Source organism: Anomaloglossus baeobatrachus, chromosome 11, assembly GCF_048569485.1.
Source record: "Anomaloglossus baeobatrachus isolate aAnoBae1 chromosome 11, aAnoBae1.hap1, whole genome shotgun sequence".
Taxonomy (NCBI): Eukaryota; Metazoa; Chordata; class Amphibia; order Anura; family Aromobatidae; genus Anomaloglossus; species Anomaloglossus baeobatrachus.
The window spans coordinates 55,148,293-55,167,555 of record NC_134363.1 but is presented as its reverse complement, the minus strand read 5'-3'; the positions used below and the strand labels follow the sequence as shown (position 1 = coordinate 55,167,555).

At 49.4% G+C, this 19,263-nt stretch overlaps 1 protein-coding gene across 2 annotated transcripts in view; it reads left to right on the top strand.

Annotated features, from left to right (window-relative positions):
* Positions 1 to 19,263, top strand: part of LOC142257206 (dickkopf-related protein 3-like) — a 50,228-nt gene that overhangs the window by 9,594 nt on the left and 21,371 nt on the right. The window contains exons 2-3 of one of the 2 annotated variants that reach the window (XM_075329345.1): positions 8,541 to 8,615; positions 18,520 to 18,612. In XM_075329345.1, coding sequence (XP_075185460.1) covers positions 8,541 to 8,615; positions 18,520 to 18,612 — 168 coding nt within the window. The remainder of the gene's footprint in view (positions 1 to 8,540; positions 8,616 to 18,519; positions 18,613 to 19,263) is intronic. The other variant, XM_075329346.1, reaches the window with a different exon arrangement.

Here is a 19,263-nt window from a genome sequence, read left to right as displayed (position 1 = left end):
GGCCCCTTGCTCACGGGCCCACACCACGGCAACCATTCTACGCATCTCCGCCTTCCAATCCAGCAGCTGCTGCAAGCTCTGCACCCTCATCTTCAAGCAGAACCGGCCCAGCTCCCGCGCTCCAGCCAAGCAGCGGTCCCGACGGGGAGCTCACCCGGGCCGCAATCCTCAAAGGCTACTCTGCCTCGGTTCCCCCAGAGCTTAGACGCTCCGGTGGCGGGCGCTCCGGAGCTTCAATTCGAGGACACCGCCATCTCTCCATCCGCGTCCCCCTTGGTTTCTTCTCAGCACCCCCTCTTCACGGGCGGAGCTTCGGCTTTCGCGCCTCCACTGCTCGGGAAGACGCTTGAGCGGGGAACTTTTCGCGCCCAAGATGGCGGATTCTGAGATTTTTCGGCCGGACACCTCCGGCGGGACACAAGGCGCACTTCTACCAGGCGGTAGAACGGTAAGATCCTGTTCGTGACGCCAAGTTGTTGCGGGCAGGGAGGGAGCCGTCGCTGCTACGCTCTCACTGGCGCTCGGGTCCGGTGCTGCTGCAGCCTGCTGCTCGCTGCTCGGTGGCTTGAGCGGTGGGCCGGATCCGGGGACTCGAGCGGCGCTCCTCGCCCGTGAGTGAAAGGGGTTAGTTTTTGGGGTTTGGGAAGTCGGTCCGTGACGCCACCCACGGTTTGTGGTGAGGTTGGGACACCACCGCTGCTCTAGACGGGGATCCCGGGAGCGATGACAGGGAGCAGCCGAGATGTTTCTCTGCCCCCCGTGGGTAGGGGGGGTTTTGGGTGGTCCCGGGGCCCGGTGAGGTGACTGATATGTGGATGGCAGGGTTTGGTGAGGTGCATGGTCGCGGGGGCAGCGCGGTGCCAAACGGCACAGTGGTACTCACTCAGCCAATAACGTACACGGAGTCTCTGGTAAAACAAACGGCTGGATGGACGGGTCCCGCAGCCGGCTGCAGTGGTCACTCCCGGTAGGTTGGCGGTGGCTGCCTTTCCCTGCACCTGTAGTGTGTTCTCGGCCCCGATGGCTTCCCACCGGTAACTCGCTCCCCAGCTATGATAGGCGCCGGAGGAGCTCCTTTTGCCCGCAGGCTCTGGCCCTGGGAATTGTAGCCTTGGCGGTAACTGTATTTCCCTTCACGGTTTGGACGGTTGCCTTCAATTGGGTCTTTGCTGCTGGGAAACCCCGGAGGTTCCCGTCGCTAACGGATTTGACCGGTTTAACGGCGACTCCGAGCCTGGTCGGGCTCCGTAGGCCCTGCCGAATGGTGCTGGCTTCTCTTCGCTCCCCGGTTCGGTACCGGCGGGCCACCGCCAGGACCTCGGTCCTACGGTTCCGCATCGATCGGCCTCTCCTGCAGACGGCCACCACCGTCTGCCAACCTTGCTGTATGTGCCCGGGCAACGTACCCGGACACGGTCAGACTGCTCCTCAACTGCCACTTCCTCCTTCACTCTCCCTAACTGCTCTGCTTCCTTTTCCCGCCTCCAGGACTGTGAACTCCTCCGTGGGTGGGGCCAACCGCCTGGCTCCACCCCACCTGGTGTGGACATCAGCCCCTGGAGGGAGGCAACAAGGATTTGTGTGGGACTGGTGTGCCTAACCGGGGTGTGGGGTGTGTTGTTGCAGTACCTGTGACGACCTGGCTTGTCCAGGGCGCCACATAAGTGCTGGTGACACGCCCCCTTGCTTGCTGTGCACCGCATGGTCAATGGCGGCGACCACTCAGTTCACCTGTACAGTATAACAATCTCTAGGCACACAGTACTCGTAATGGGCACGAAATCCTGTTTATGACGTCAGGTTTGTCCACGCCCCTAGCCACACCCCTAGCCACACCCATGTGGCAGTATGGGTCATTCAGCAGATGCCCTGGACTGTTCATTCATATTCATATCAGTCAGAATTTTCTTATATTTATATGTGTCAATATATGACATGTTGCTTATTTGTGCCTATAAGGCCGTGGTCACACGTTGCATAAATTATGTTTTTTTTTGTTTTTGCCGCTGTCTGCACCAAACTACACAATAACTATCTTCTCTGGTTTTTCCATTTTTGCTGCATTTTTTCTGCCTTTTCTCCATTATTTAATTTGTTTTTGGTTCAGATGTGAATCTGCATTAAGTGTTTTTATTCTACAGAGAAGATTTTTCCTGCGTTTTTTTAAGCTCCTCATAGAAACCTACAGAAAAAAAAACACCAAAACCGCAGAGCTCAGCGGCGTCTTCTCATGGAATCCACTTTGCTTGGACAATTAAACACAGCAGAATAAATGTGCAAAACAAACAGCAGAAAAAACTGCAGCATTTACACTACATGTGAACACGGACTAATTGTCCAAACAAAGTGGATGAGACGTCATGAAATCTCCGCCCCTGGTGAGTGGAAAGACGCCGCTGAACTGTTATCTATCATGTATCTATATATCCCTCTATCATCCATCCATCCCTCTATCATCCATCCATCCCTCTATCATCCATCCATCCCTTTATCATCCATCCACCCCTCTATCATCCATCCATCCCTCTATCATCCATCCATCCCTCTATCATCCATCCCTCTATCATCCATCCATCCCTCTATCATCCATCCACCCGTCTATCATCCATCCATCCCTCTATCATCCATCCATCCCTCTATCATCCATCCATCCCTCTATCATCCAGCCATCCCTCTATCATCCATCCATCCCTCTATCATCCATCCACCCGTCTATCATCCATCCATCCCTCTATCATCCATCCATCCCTCTATCATCCATCCATCCCTCTATCATCCAGCCATCCCTCTATCATCCATCCATCCCTCTATCATCCATCCATCCCTCTATCATCCATCCATCCCTCTATCATCCATCCATCCCTCTATCATCCAGCCATCCCTCTATCATCCATCCATCCCTCTATCATCCATCCATCCCTCTATCATCCAGCCATCCCTCTATCATCCATCCCTCCCTCCATCCATCTATCTTTGCAGCTGAATAATCTGCTTCTGGTTTCTCACCTGCAATATAGAGGTTAAGATTACCAAATCTTCCTATGTTTTCCAATACAGGCAGTGGCTAAGTGGTAGAGCTGCTGCCTATGGAACAATGAGCTTCAAGTTGCGGCCGCCCCGATAATCCAGAGCAGATGAGAATTTGATTTAATTTATTCACTGCACTGAGGGGAGGAGCTGGGACATCAGCTGTGAGCGGCGGGAGTGCGGGACACACATCTAAAATCGGGGCAGTCCCGCAGAATCTGGGACAGTTGGGAGGTATATTGGTTCTTACCCGTATGGCAGGCGACGTGAGCCTTCCACAGGTGCCGCTCCTCTGGTCCTGGCTCCGGGCTCTATTTTGCTGCTGTGCCCCGGGGGTTCTGTGGGGCCAGAAGACATGCAGTCTCCTACTCTTCCGGATTTAGCTTCCGGGCCTTCAGTACCTGCACAGCCTAGGCATCTGTGTCCTGTCCTGTGCGCTCTGCTCTGGGGGAGCTATGTCACAGCTCTCTCTCCCCAGAGACTCTCTGCTTGATCTCCTCTGCTCCTTTCAGCTTCACTTCTGTGTGTGTAACTAACCCCTCCCCCAGACCAGAATGCACAGGGAAGCTCCCCATGCACAGGGTTTTAGAGCTCCCCCTTCTGGTCTGGAGTTAGGAAAGTGTTGACTGCTGGTGCTACCTAGCATGGAGACCCCCCCTTCTTGCTTCTAGGCATAACGTCACCCCCTGTGAGGAGGGCAGTGTTACCGTGGCAACCGGACCACTGGGGTGCCACACTGGGACACTGTGTAATGTTTATGACAGTGTATTTGGCTGTGACATGCACTGTGTACTATGTATGTGTCGCGGGCGGGGAGGAGGGTGTCAGCACACCGCGCTCACCCCTTCTGCTCGGGTCCGGCAGTTGCTCCTGGTGGCTCGAGCTGCGGGCCGGATCCCGGGGTGTCTCGAGCGACACTCCTCGCCCGTGAGTGAAAGGGGGGGGTGTTTGTTGGGATTATAGTTCGTGACGCCACCCACGGTTGTGGTGATGGCACCACCGCTGCTCAGTGTGGGGGTCCCGGGGATGGTGATGGGAGCAGCCAGGTGTTGTGTTGCCCCTCCGTGGGTAGGGGTTGGTGATCCCGGGGCCCGGTGACGAGATGTGAAGTGTAGGGCCTGGAGGGCGCAGGGACGCGGGGGCAGCGCTGTGCCTTGCGGCACTGTGGTACTCACTCAGCCTGAGACACGGACACAGTTTGTACGGTAAACCAACGGCTGGTAGGACGGTCCCACAGACGGTTGCACCTGCACTCCCGGTAGGTGACGGTGACGTCTCTCTTCCTTGCACCTGTTTGACTGATGGTAGCGGTGGATTCCCTCCGGTTACCCGCTCCCCGACTGCAATCTGGGCCGGAGGAGCTCTACACTTTGCCCGCAGGCGCTGGCCCTGGGGAAACTGGTGCCTTGGCGGTGGCGGTGTCTCCCCGGTAATGGTCGGGCTGTTGCCGTCAATCGGGACTTTGTTGCTGGGGGATCTGCGTCCCCTTCGCTGACGGATTTGGCAAATTGGGCGACTCCTAGCCTTGCCGGGGTCCGAGAGGCCCCTGCTCTGGTGCTGACTGTCCTTCGGAACACTGCTCCAGACCACCGGGCACACAGCCAACGGGGTCCTTCCAGGAACTTCCAAACGGTCCCCCTCCGGACAGTCACCGCCGTCGCTGACCTTGCTGTTCTAGCCCTACACACAGCTGGGCTCTCAGGCTTCTCCTTCTCTCTGCTCTGTCACCACTTCTTGCTTTCCTCCTGTTCCACTTTCCTTTCCTTCACTTTCACTTCTTGTTGTTTACTCTAGCCCCTGCCTGGGCTACTCTGCTTCTTCACTCAAGCCCTGCCTGGGCTAATCTGCTTCTTTACTCAAGCCCTGCCTGGGCTAATCTGCTGTTCACTCGTTCATGTCCCTGACTGGACTGCCTGGTAACTTCCTGCCTCCAGAGTTGTGAGCTCCTAGGTGGGCGGAGCCAACCGCCTGGCCCACCCCCTGGTGTGCATCACAGACTCCTGGAGGGAGGCAACAAGGATTTCTGGTTAGCAGGTGTGCCTACCTGGAGTGTGGGGTGTAGTGGTGTTGTTGTCTGTGTCCCCTGGCTTGCCCAGGGCGACACATTCCCCCTTAGCAAAATGCAGACCGTCCGCGGGCTGCCATCCTACACCGGTTTTATTTTTCTGTAAAAAGGGGATAACAGGGTTAAACATAACATAAGCATTTTCAATCAACTCTTCCCAAGACGGGAGGCACATTTTCTTTTCAACGTTTCAACGGTGTACGGTCACGGTTTCTGCTCTCTCCCACCCAAGCAACCTGGCCCTGATGCTGCCCCTAAAACCCAGGCAGCACCCCTTGACCCACAGTCCAGCACAAGTCACCCGAGCGGGATCTGTCCTTCCCTCCAGAGGGTAGCCACCGGTCCCTTTGGTGGCTGGGCCCTGGCCTGCTCTGCTCAGGGCCCTCCCTCCAACCTGCCTCTCCGGAGGCGGCATTGCGGAAACGGTAACGGTACCCAACATATTTACAAGCCACTAACGTTTGTGGTTGCCCTGAAGAGTTCACGGGCTTGTCCATGGCTAGTTCCCATGCATTTTTAAACTTTTAACGGTTCCCACGGGGACAACGGTGCCGGCTCTAGCCGGTTGCAAATCACCAAAATAAATCAGGTGACTTCTCGGGTAATCATTTTCATTATCTTTGGCAAAACTTTTCAACTTTTTCAAACAAACTTTCAAACAAACAAAGCGCTGGTCCCTACGGGGACGGTGCTGCGGGCCTCCATTGCCCTACTCCGGTCCTGCTGCTGCTTCATCCGAGGGAGGGGGTGCAGAGCTCATCTTGCCCTCCGGGCTGCCCCTCAGCTTTACATCCAGGGCAAACCACCCCCTCTCTCCGCAGTGCCGAGTGTACCGCACCATGTCTCCCGGGATAAGATTGCGGCCAGGATGCTCTTCGGGCAGGTGAGCATGCACATCCCGCCGGGCTACAAACACCTCGGCCTCCAGGCCCGGTTCGTATATGAACCCGTAGCCCCGGCGGATATCGAATCGCCTCACCTGCCCCTCGTAGAACGGGCCCCGGACACGGAAGGTCGCTTGCCGCAGGTTATCCTTTTCCCGTATGACTCGGGCCACCAGCTCGGCTTTCCTATGCTCCCTCTCCGCGATCTCCAGGCCCAGCTTGGTCGGCTCCCTGTCCCAGTATGGCTCCGGCGCACGGGTTGAGCCCCGCGGGACATTCAGCACGTTACCCACTGTCAGGAAGGTGGGTGGCGTATCCCGCGGTGTCATGACCTTGGGCGCTGCCTTGCAGCAACAACCCGGCGCCACCTCAGCCGAGGTGTGGGGGATGGGCACAGGGGCTTTCCGCAGTTGGGCCTTCGGCTCGGAGCGGGTCATCGGCTCCGGCTCGGGGAACTGCTCGGGGACTGTCTCTGGCGCAATCTTCGGGGCCTTCCATGGCAATGCCTCCGGTTTGCTTTGGGCTCCGGCTACAGGTCGGTCCGCCGGGGCGGACGGGCTGGGTATCGCTACCGGTTGCGGTGGCAGCGGGCCTAGTGGCGGGGTCACGGCCTCCGAGACGGGTGGCGAAGGAGGCAACGGGGGGAGAGGGCTTGGACCGGGTCCCTCAGCCGCAGCGACCGGTCCCTCCGGGACATAGGGGCGTGGGTCACTCACCCTCCCTTCCTCCGCTTCCTCCTCGCGTCTCCGCACGGCTGCCAAAACGTCCGCCATGTCGGTCTCCCACTCCTCCAGGAGGAGCTGCATTTTGACCTGCAGCCTTAGATGGAGCTGCGCGGTCCGGATCTCCACCCACGCTGCGGTTCCCGGTGCGGGGGCCACGGTGTTTCGGGACGGCATCCACATGGTGTCTTTGCTGTTTGCCTCCAGGAACGGGATGCTTGCAGAGTCCTGGCGTCCCTGCTTTTATAGCGGCGACTACATGCCGCCAGCCGCCATCGCGTCCCCCTTAGCTCTTTCCGGCCCCTCCTCTCTCGGGGCGGGGTTTTGGCCTTCGCGCCTCTACTGCTCGAGAAGACGCTCGAGCGGGAACTTTTCGCGCCAAAGATGGCGACTTCTGAAATTTTTCTGCCGGATACCTCCGGCGGTAACAAGGCGCACCTCTACCAGACGGCAGAGCGGTAAGATCCTGTTCGTGACGCCAAGTTGTCGCGGGTGGGGAGGAGGGTGTCAGCACACCGCGCTCACCCCTTCTGCTCGGGTCCGGCAGTTGCTCCTGGTGGCTCGAGCTGCGGGCCGGATCCCGGGGTGTCTCGAGCGACACTCCTCGCCCGTGAGTGAAAGGGGGGGGTGTTTGTTGGGATTATAGTTCGTGACGCCACCCACGGTTGTGGTGATGGCACCACCGCTGCTCAGTGTGGGGGTCCCGGGGATGGTGATGGGAGCAGCCAGGTGTTGTGTTGCCCCTCCGTGGGTAGGGGTTGGTGATCCCGGGGCCCGGTGACGAGATGTGAAGTGTAGGGCCTAGAGGGCGCAGGGACGCGGGGGGCAGCGCTGTGCCTTGCGGCACTGTGGTACTCACTCAGCATGAGACACGGACACAGTTTGTACGGTAAACCAACGGCTGGTAGGACGGTCCCACAGACGGCTGCACCTGCACTCCCGGTAGGTGACGGTGACGTCTCTCTTCCTTGCACCTGTTTGACTGATGGTAGCGGTGGATTCCCTCCGGTTACCCGCTCCCCGACTGCAATCTGGGCCGGAGGAGCTCTACACTTTGCCCGCAGGCGCTGGCCCTGGGGAAACTGGTGCCTTGGCGGTGGCGGTGTCTCCCCGGTAATGGTCGGGCTGTTGCCGTCAATCGGGACTTTGTTGCTGGGGGATCTGCGTCCCCTTCGCTGACGGATTTGGCAAATTGGGCGACTCCTAGCCTTGCCGGGGTCCGAGAGGCCCCTGCTCTGGTGCTGACTGTCCTTCGGAACACTGCTCCAGACCACCGGGAACACAGCCAACGGGGTCCTTCCAGGAACTTCCAAACGGTCCCCCTCCGGACAGTCACCGCCGTCGCTGACCTTGCTGTTCTAGCCCTACACACAGCTGGGCTCTCAGGCTTCTCCTTCTCTCTGCTCTGTCACCACTTCTTGCTTTCCTCCTGTTCCACTTTCCTTTCCTTCACTTTCACTTCTTGTTGTTTACTCTAGCCCCTGCCTGGGCTACTCTGCTTCTTCACTCAAGCCCTGCCTGGGCTAATCTGCTTCTTTACTCAAGCCCTGCCTGGGCTAATCTGCTGTTCACTCGTTCATGTCCCTGACTGGACTGCCTGGTAACTTCCTGCCTCCAGAGTTGTGAGCTCCTAGGTGGGCGGAGCCAACCGCCTGGCCCACCCCCTGGTGTGCATCACAGACTCCTGGAGGGAGGCAACAAGGATTTCTGGTTAGCAGGTGTGCCTACCTGGAGTGTGGGGTGTAGTGGTGTTGTTGTCTGTGTCCCCTGGCTTGCCCAGGGCGACACATATGTTGTGCACCAAAAGGAATAGTTCAGTTTCAAACCTTCTATACTCTACAGATGAATACCAGTAATGCTCCTGAGGAAGTGATGGATACTACAGAGGAGAAAAGAACTGAGGACCAACAAGCAATGGTAAGACGTGTGTGCTGACAGTTAAGGCCCCGTTACATGCAACGACATTGCTAACGAGATATTGCTGAGGTCACGGAAATCGTGACGCACATCCGGCGTCGTTAGCAACGTCGTTGTGTGTGACACTTACGAACGACCGCTAACGATCTCACTTACCTCAAATATTGTTGATCGTTGACACATCATTCATTTTCCAAATGTTGTTGATCTTCTGTGATGCAGGTTGTTCGTCGTTCCTGAGGCAGCACACATCGCTACTTGTGACACCCCGGGAACGACGAACAACAGCGTTCCTGCGTCCTCCGGCAACGAGGTGGGAGTGCCGATAATGCGGCTGCTCTCTGCCCCTCCGCTTCTATTGGTTGCTTGTTGTGTGATGTCGCTGTGACGCCGCACGAACCTCCCCCTTAGAAAAGAGGTTGTTCGCCGGCCACAGCGACGTCGTTAATAAGGTATGTGCGTGTGACATGCAGTACTGATATTGTCCGTCACGGGCAGCAATTTGCCCGTGACACACGCACGATGGGGGTGGATGCAAACGCTAGCGATGTCATTGCGTGTAAAGAAGCCTTTACAGGGGATAATTGCTCATTACTGAATTTATCTTATTGTCCATAAATCTGTGTTAACCACACCTGCCAACCCCTTCCCCCATCCAAAAATATCATGTATGATCCCATGATCCTCATCCCTACCATTTATCTTTACCTGGATTAGGCTGAGTAATTTCTCCACCCGTGCTGGTGCTGAACATTGCAGTGCCCATTTCTATAGTTGCCGAAACAGAGGTACAAGCTTAATATTAATAAGTCTACATGGAATTGCTCATATTATCTTGCCCAAAATTCAGAATTACCATTTGCACTACAACTCATTTATCACATTTAGGTGCCAATTCATGAAAATTGGTGTTTTAATGGTGGTGGTGGTGCCAATCTTGATCCATGGTCCAAAGGAGTAAAAAAGTCAAAACTCATGAGTTTAGAGAACTATTCAGCTGCCATGTGAGAACGTATTTGGAGTATAATTTTTGAGTACATGGAATATAGTATATTTTTGTACTAATTTACACCATTTTTATGGTATAAAATAAAGGGACGCTATCGGAACCGAATAACTGTTTATACCAAGTTCAGGCGCTCGGTGCACCCATGGTGTGACCAAACAGTTTAGTGCACCTTCTCCCCTCCGACTTGTTTCCACCTATCTCTGCCCTTCTCTGGCTCTATAAAGGCAAACCTGTCAATCAATGAAGAGGGGGTGGGGTAGGTTAGAGATAAAGGGAAAACTAGTAGTTGGGAAGGTGTACTTATACTGTATGCTTGGCCACACCAAGGGTGCACTGAACACCTGCACTTGGTCTGGACAGTCATTCTGTACTAACAGACTTCTTTTATCCCCTTCATGATATGATGTATACTTGCGTCACATGTCATGTCTCTGCCTTTGATGGGGATCTACATGCCAATCCCACATGTTTGCTGGCAGATGATGGCTGAAGTAATCAGCTGTGGTTAGAGGTAACATATTAACATGTTAAATGCTGCTGTAAATATTTAATATGTGCTGGCGGGGGGGTGTGCCATTAATTTTGCCTATTGGTGCGCCCGTGATGTGACCGCAGGGCACCGATGGGTCACCATGAGAGGTGGCGGTTCTGCTGATGACCCCAATGCTTGTCCTGATGAGTCGCCTGTGAAAGCGATTGTTTAGCTGGTGTTCATAGGAGACCATGATTTTTGCTATACATAGTAGTGCAGATGCACTGCTATGTATAGCACAAGCAATCAGAAGATCACAGCTTCAAATCCCCTAATGGAACTATAAAATACAGTAAAAAGTTAAAAAAAAAAACATTTTTAAAAATATGACAACTTAAATAGCTATGGAAGTCAAAAGTTACCCCAAAGAAAGGGAAAGAAAATAGCTTGGTAAGAAACAAAAAAAATATGACAAAAGTAAAAAAAAAACCCCATAAAAGTTCAAATCACTCCCACTTTGCCCCATTAAAAATAAAGCACTTAAAAAAAATAAAAACAATATACGTTTTGGTATCGCTGCATTGGTAAAAGTCTAATCTATCAAAATATAAAATAAATTACTCCGATTAGTAAACCTTGTAATGACAAAAAAATTGAAACAACAGAATTATGTTTTTTGGTCACTGCAACATTGCAATTAGATGGTGATCAAAACATCGAATATTAAAGCTTTACAGGTCTCAGAAAACAGCAACACAGGGAATCTTTTTTTTTTGCAATGTTAGCAAGCTTGGAATTTTTTTCCACGCTTTCTCGTGCACCACATGATAAAATGAATGGCGTCATTCAAAAGTACAATTCGTCCCATATACAAAAAAACCCTCATATGGCTATTGGGAGTGAAAAATAAAAAAAGTTATGGCTCTTGGAAGAATGAGAAGAAAAAACAAAAACAAAACAATTCAAAATAACCATGGTGTGAAGGGAATAAGATAAATTCGACAACCACTGGTGTCATTCAAAAGTACAACTAGTCCCGCAAAAAAAGAAAAGCCCTCATATAGCTATTGGGGACTCAAGAATTAAAAAAGTTATGGCTCTTAGAAGAATGGAAAGAAAAAACAAAAAAATTGAAAATAACCATGGCCTGAAGGGAATAAGATAAATTTGACAAAAAAAAAAAAAATCATATGGTTATTGGGGACTGAAATATAAAATGAAAAGTTATGGCTCTTGGAAGAAGGAAAAAGAAAAAGCAAAAAAAATGAAAAAAAAAATTACCTTGACATGAAATGGATACGATAAATTTGACAGACAATGGGGTCATTCAAAAGTACAGCTCGTCCCGCAAAAAAAACCCTCATATGGCTATTGAGGACTTAAAAATAAAAAATGTTATGGCTCTTAGAAGAAGGAAAAGAAAAAGCAAAAATGAAGAAAAAGAAAATAACCATGACATGAAATGGATACGATAAATACGACAGCCAATGGTGTCATTCAAAAGTACAACTCGTCCCGCAAAAACAAAACGCCCTCATGTGGCTATTGGGGACTGAAAAATAGAAAAACGTTATGGCTCTTGGAAGAAGAAAAAAGAAAAAGCAAAAACGGAAAAGGAAAAAAAAAAGAAAATAACCATGGCATTAAGGGGATACAATAAATTCGACAGCCAATGGTGTCATTCAAAAGTACAACCCGTCCCGCAAACAAAAAACCCTCATAATGCTATTTGGAACAGAAAAATAAAAAAAGTTATGGGTCTTAGAAGAAGGAAGAAAGAAAGCAAAAATGAAAAAAAAAAAAGAAAATAACCATGACATGAAATGGATACAATAAATACGAGAGACAATGGTGCCATTCAAACGTACAACTTGTCCCACAAACAAAAAGCCCTCATAAGGCTATTGGGACTGAAAAATAAAAAAAACTTATGGCTCTTGGAAGAAGGGGAGGAAAAAAAAATAAAAAATGGAAAATACCATGGCATGAAAGGGATAGGATAAATTCGACAGCCAATAGTGTCATTCAAAAGTACAACTCGTCCCGCAATCAAAAAGAGCCCTCATAAGGCTATTGGGACTGAAAAATAAAAAAAACTTATGGCTCTTGGAAGAAGGGGAGGATAAAAAAATAAAAAATGGAAAATACCATGGCATGAAAGGGATAGGATAAATTCGACAGCCAATAGTGTCATTCAAAAGTACAACTCGTCCCGCAATCAAAAAGAGCCCTCATATGGCTATTGGGGACTGAAAAATAAAAAAAAAAAGTTATGGCTCTTAGAAGAATTGGAACAAAAACAAAAAAATGGAAAATACCATGGCATGAAGGGGATATGATAAATACGACAGCCAATGGTGTCATTCAAAAGTACAACTCGTCCCGCAAACAAAAAAAGCCCTCATATGGCTATTGGGGACTGAAAAATAGAAAAAAAGTTATGGCTCTTGGAAGAAGGAAAAAGAAAAAACAAAAATGAAAAAAAGAAAATAACCATAGTATGAAGGGGATATGATAAATTTGACAGTCATTCTCGGATCTTCCCACTCAGCAGTAAATTTTGCCTACTTTTCAGACAGTTGGCAGATGATAAATGAGGCTGCATTTTCCGATGTTTCGATCGTTTTTTTACCAAAATTCTAGCGCAAACAGTTTAGTGAATGGGCCCCGTTGACTGGGCCTGTACATTGCGGCTGGGTACAGGGTAAAAGTTATCATCTCAAAGGCACCAGCGCCAAAGTATATAGTGCTTTTTAATAATATTCCAAATTGTATAGAAACAGATTATGGGACCTGTAATTAGAATTCTTACCGAGAGGGTAAATAAGTTGATATTATTGTTACAAAGTCTCATTGTCCGCGAGTCATTCGTGAGTCATCATATCCTGAGAATGAGTGCGTGGTGCATACCGTATCATTATGGAAATGGGGATTAGTCATTTTTGTGTATAACAGTTGTCACGTGGCGGAAATTATAGTGGTCATGTGACCTCACTATCGGGCTCCCGGGAAGAACCGGCGGAGCTTGTCTAACCAGAGCAATAGTGAATCAGATTCCTCACGTAGTTATTTCCATTAACCTTGGATATTTAAATAATCTGAATTCAGAATTACATTTTATGTTAATTGTGACATTATACCTGTGCCTTAAAGGACACCACCCTCCTCCATACTGGAAACAAAGAACAGAGTCTAGTGCCACCTACTGGATATAACAATCATAGCAGCAAATAGGATCATAATCAAGAGCTTATTTAGGTCGGCTTCTCACTTGCGATTTTCTGCATGTCACACGGACGGCACTCACACCATCCTAGTGACATTCATTTTTCTAAATACATTTATCGCATGTTTCTCAAAACACTGGAAATGAGTGAGGTCTCACAATGTCGGTCAATCATAGAGATTGACCGACAATGTGAGACCTCACTCATTTCCAGTGTTTTGAGAAACATGCGATTAATGTCAGTCGGTCTCTCCCTCTCGGTCTCTATTCTCTCTCTGTCGGTCGGTCTCTCTCTCTCTGTCCATGTCGGTTTATCCCTCTCCCCCCTCTCTCATACTCACTGATCCCCGATCACCAGCGCGGCACTGCACGGCGTTCACACTGCTCCGGCGGCTTCTCTTCTTTTGAAAAAGCCAGCAGCTCATTATTCAATCTCGTATTCCCTGCTTTCCCCGCCCACCGGCGCCTATGATTGGTTGCAGTCAGACACGCCCCCACGATGATTGACAGCTGTCTCACTGCAACCAATCACAGCTGCTGGTGGACGGGTCTATATAATGCAGTAAAAATAAATACATAAATAAATAAATAATTTATAAAAAACGGCATGCGGTTCCCCCCAATTTTAATACCAGCCAGGGTAAAGCCACACGGCTGCAGGCTGGTATTCTCAGGATGGGGAGCCCCACGTTATGGGGAGCCCCCCACCCTAACAATATCAGCCAGCAGCCGCCCGGAATAGCCGCATCCATTAGATGTGACTGTCCCGGGACTGTACCCGGCCATCCCGAATTGCCCTGGTGCGGTGGCAATCGATGTAATAAGGAGTTAATGGCAGCAGCCCATAGCTGCCACTAAGTCCTAGATTAATCATGGCAGGCATCTCCCCGAGATACCTTCCATGATTAACCTGTAAGATTAAGAAAATGAAGACATACACCCAAAAATCCTTTATTTGAAATAAATAACAAAAAAAACAACCTCTTTCACCACTTTATTCAAGACCCCAAATACCCTTCCATGTCCGACGTAATCCACAGAGGTCCCTCGACGCTGTCAGCTCTGCTACATCAGAAGCTGACAGAGAGCGGTCACAGACCACGACCGCTCTCTGTGAGCTCCCCGCAGCGACTGAAGTGAGTCGTGCTATCAGCGATGACGTCACTCAGGTTACCCGCGGCCACAGATCTCAGCGGGAGGACTTCTGCTGTGGCCGCGGGTAACCTCAGTGACGGCACCGCTGATAGTGCGGCTCACTGCGGTCAGTCAGGGGATTTGCGGTCACCGGTGAGACCTTCACCGGTGACCGAAAATCAGGCCATGCCACACAGACAGAGCCGCAGGATGACAATGAAGTCGGGTGAAGTTCATCGGACTTCATTCTGATCGTGCGGCTCTGTCTGTGGCTGCTGTCAGCGGCTATTCAGCTCTGCTACATCGCTCTGTCTGTGTCTGCTGTCAGCGGCCATGTAGCAGAGCTGAATGGCAGATGACAGCTGCTGAGAAAAAAAAGGATCACACACGGATCACACACGCACTGCACACACTCTGCTACCCTGGAAACAATTAAAAAAAAAGCATTGCACACTGACCTAACGTGAACTAATATCGGCCGAGTTTGTTTCATGCAACTCCGACCGATTTTACATGCATAAGTGTGTTTCCTGCCTAAGGCCTCCGACACATATCCGTTAAAACTACGCACATGTAACACGGGCCGTTTTTCAGGTCCGTGATCCGTTTTTTTGTCCGTTTTTATGGTCCGTGTGGGCTTTGTATGACCGGCGTATGCTAGCCGTGTGTGCGTGTGATGTTTAACTGATGTGTGAATGTTTTTTCCGTGTGAAATGTTCCGTGTTTAATGTAAAATGTTTGATTACCTGCTGACAGCAGACAGAGTCGCGCGCTGAGAATGAACTCGGGTGAACTTCACCCGACTTCATTGTCATCCCGCGGCTCTGTCTGTGTCGCGTTCTGATTAGCGGTCACCTGTCAAGGATTCACCAGTGACCGCTAATCCCCTGAGTGACTGTAGTGAGCAGCGCGATTAGCGCTGCCGTCACTCAGGTTACCCGCGGCTAGCTTGAGTCCACCCCCCGTGACCGCAACTCACCTGTGACTTCATCGCTGTCACCCGGGCGACTTGCAGTCACAGGTGGAGGATCCAGCGGTGCCGCAAGTGACCTCAGTGACAGCTCAGCTGATCGCGATACTCACCTCAGTTGCGGCGTGGATCTGGCAGGAGCAGCGGGGTTCTTCTGCCCCACCTGTCACCTTCATGTAGCAGAGGTGGAAGCGACGCGGGACCTCCGTGGATTACGTCAGACATGGATGGGTATTTGGGGCATAATAAATTGGTGAACGAAGGTTTTTTTTAGTGTTTATTATATAATATAATAAATAATAATAAAAGGATTTTTCGTGTGTGTGTGTTTATTTACTGTCACATACAGATTAATCATGGAAGGTATCTTGGGGAGACGCCTGCCATGATTAATCTAGGACTTATTGGCAGCTATGGGCTGCCATTAACTCCTTATTACCCCGATTGCCAACGCACCAGGGAAAATCGGGAAGAGCCGGGTAGAGTTCCAGAACTGTTGCATCGAATCTATGCGGCATTTTTGGGTGGCTGCTGGCTGATCTTGTTAGGCTGGGGGCTCCCCATAATGTGGAGCTCCCCATCCTGAGAATACCAGCCTTCAGCCGTGTGGCTTTACCCTGGCTGGTATCAAAATGGGAGGGGGACCGCACGTCGTTTTTTTTTTAATTATTTATTTATTTTTTTAACTGCACAGTATAGACCCGCCCACCGGCGGCTGTGATTGGTTGCAGTGAGACAGCTGTCACTCAGCATGTGGGCGTGTCTAACTGCAACCAATAATAGGCGTCAGTGGGCGTGGAAAGCAGGGAATACGAAATTGATTAATGAGCGGCCGGCTTTTTCAAAATAGTAAAAGCCGCCGGAGCAGTGAGAACGCTGCGCAGCGCTGCGCCGGTGATCGGGGATCGGTAAGTATGAGAGAGGGGGGAGACTGACCGACAGACAGAGAGAGGGACAGGCAAGACAGCGAGAGGGACCGACCGACAGAGAGAGAGACCGACCGACGGACTGAGGGAGATTGACCGACATAGGCAGAAAAAGAAAGAATGACCAACATCACATGAAAAAAGCACAAAACGTACACGGAGCATACAGAGATGCATCCGTGTCACGTACTTGTGCGCACCAAACCATTGACTTTCATGGTGTCCGTGTGTGCGTGTTCCATGCAGGAAACGGACATGCTTCCGTGCAAAACGGAAACACATACGGATCACGGACACACGGACATGATGAAAAACGCAAGTTTGACCACAAACATAGATTAACATTGGTGCACGTTTGTCCGGGTCTCCAGTATATACGGAAACGGGCCAAACACGCACATTTTTAACGGATGTGTGTCGGAGGCCTTAGATAGGAAAAGTGCCGACTTTTCAGCAGGCTCCTTATCATCAGAGGCAGGATTACAATGACAGGTAACTCCTCTATGCCACGCAGATAATAGAGGACCCAACATTCATATTAGTTCATGTCACAGATTCACCTCCTTCTCATCTCTTCACAGTGGCCTTTGCACATGCTCATTGGATGCTTTAATACAATAGATTGGGTCTGAGTAATTTTATTGCTGTTAAAGTACACGTGGATTTCATTAACTCCTTCATGACCAAGGACGTACCAGATCTCATATCAGTCCCCATACATGTCTGATGATTTGATCAACAGGCATGGGTGGGTCTCCGATCCACCCACGCCTGTTAACTAGTTAGATTGCGCTGTGAAACATGGACAGTGCAATCTAAAACGTGCCAGGAGGGATAGCGCCATTCCTGAAACCATCGGCAACCCCGTGATGCAATCACAGGGCCCTGATGGGTTGTTATGAAAGCATGGAATCAGCTGAGCACCAGAATTTACAGGACATCAGCATTTCTACTATACAAAGTGGTGGTGAAGCATTGCTCTGAACAGCAGAAGCAATTGGACAGTGCAGGCTTCATGTCCCTAAGAAGACTAGTAAAAACAATAAAAACTTAAAAGAAGTTTCAAAATTATGAAAAAAGATTAAAAATAATAGAAAAATTCAAATCAACCCTCTTTTGCTAAAAAAAAGAAAAAAAAAAAACAAAACACATATTTGGTATTGTCTCATTAAGAAATGTCCGATCTATCAAAATATAAAATGAATTAATCCGATCAGTAAACAGCGTAACTGACAAAAAAAATTAAAAAAGCCAAAATTACTTTTTTTTGGTCGCCACAACATTGCAATATAATGCAATTACAGGCGATCAGAACATCATATCTACTCAAAATTGGTATAATTAAAAACATCAGCTCAAGACACAGAAAATAAGCCAACACTGATCACCAGATCCTGAAAAATGAGAACGCTACGGGTCAGGGAAAATGGCGACAAAAGCGCAATTCTTTTTAAAACAAATTTCTGAAAGTTTTTTTGTAATAAAAAAATTATACATGTTTGGTATCTACGAACTCGAACTGACCTGGAGAATCATAAAGACAGGTCAGGTTTACCATATAGTGAACATAGTAAGTAAATAAAAAATAAAAATAATAATAATAATAATAATAATAATAATATAAAAAACATTGTGGAATTGCACTATTTTTGCAATTTCACCGCACTTTTAATTTTTTTTCCATTTTATATGGTAAAATTAATGGTGTCATTGAGCAGTACAACTTGTCCCACAAAAAACAAGCCCTCATATGGCTGTATTGAGTCCTAATGGCAGAGGGGACTAGAGCATCAGTGGGTTCACGTAGATGCCAGCATGGAGGACTCTGTATGTCTTTGTATGTATAGGTGTGAATGATTCTAGCCCGGAGCGGACACAGACAGAAAAGGTCACATATGTGGGTTCTTTTGACCAATAGCTCCTCATAAAGCACAAGTCCTCCTGCTTTGGAGGTAGAATTGGTCCCCATAACTGTTGGGTCTTCCTCTAGCTCTAAATGTTTAAAAAATTCTCTCCATTGGTACATTATCCTCATTTTTAGCAAATTCTTTACTGGACTTGACTTCCTAATTTCTCCAGCACTCCATTAGATGTATGCAGTGCATAAAATACATATTACTGGGTCAAATTGTTTTTTTGCTTTATATTCTGACATTACATGTTGCAGGGGTGCAATGATTCGCGTGGCTGCCCGGAGAACCAGTACTGCCATGTGTTGCCTGATAGAGCTGACTGCCAAGACTGCAAAACCAATGACATGGTAAGAAACTAATTTTTGGACACTGTCTTAAAATTATCGTAACTAGTCACCTATCATTATTTTCTTTTACCTGGATCAGTTATATTCAGCTATCTAATAAGGCAAATATACATATATTCTCCTATAGAGGGAGGGGGATGGGTTAGATGATTGGGAATGTTGAAACCCAAAATTAACAATCCTCCTTTAGGGCTCATTCACATGTCCAATTTTCACACTCAAGTACCGTGTTTTTCATGGGTAGCACTCGTATATCATACCTGTCACGCTAAGTATGTGGAAGTACCAAACGAACGGCGAAGGGAAAGGAAACCCTGTGTCTAGGGAAGGGGAAGATGGTGACCCCTGACCAAACCTACTGCTGGTCCCTTAGGTCCCTCACCACCCTAGATAGGTTCCACACCTATGTGACGAGCCAGATACCTGATCCTGAAATAGGCCTTAGGTAGGGAGCAGAAGGGATGAGCGCTTAGTCAACCCCACTAAGCTCTATCACATAGGGAATACACACTTGGCCTACAGTATATGTAGGGTATTTTTCCCAATGTACACTTTAACAATGCTTTAAGCTCCCATTCACCAGATGGAGGCCAAAAGTGTGTTCTTTTGACCTCCATCTGGCCAGTATGACTGTATATAGTTTTTTTTAAC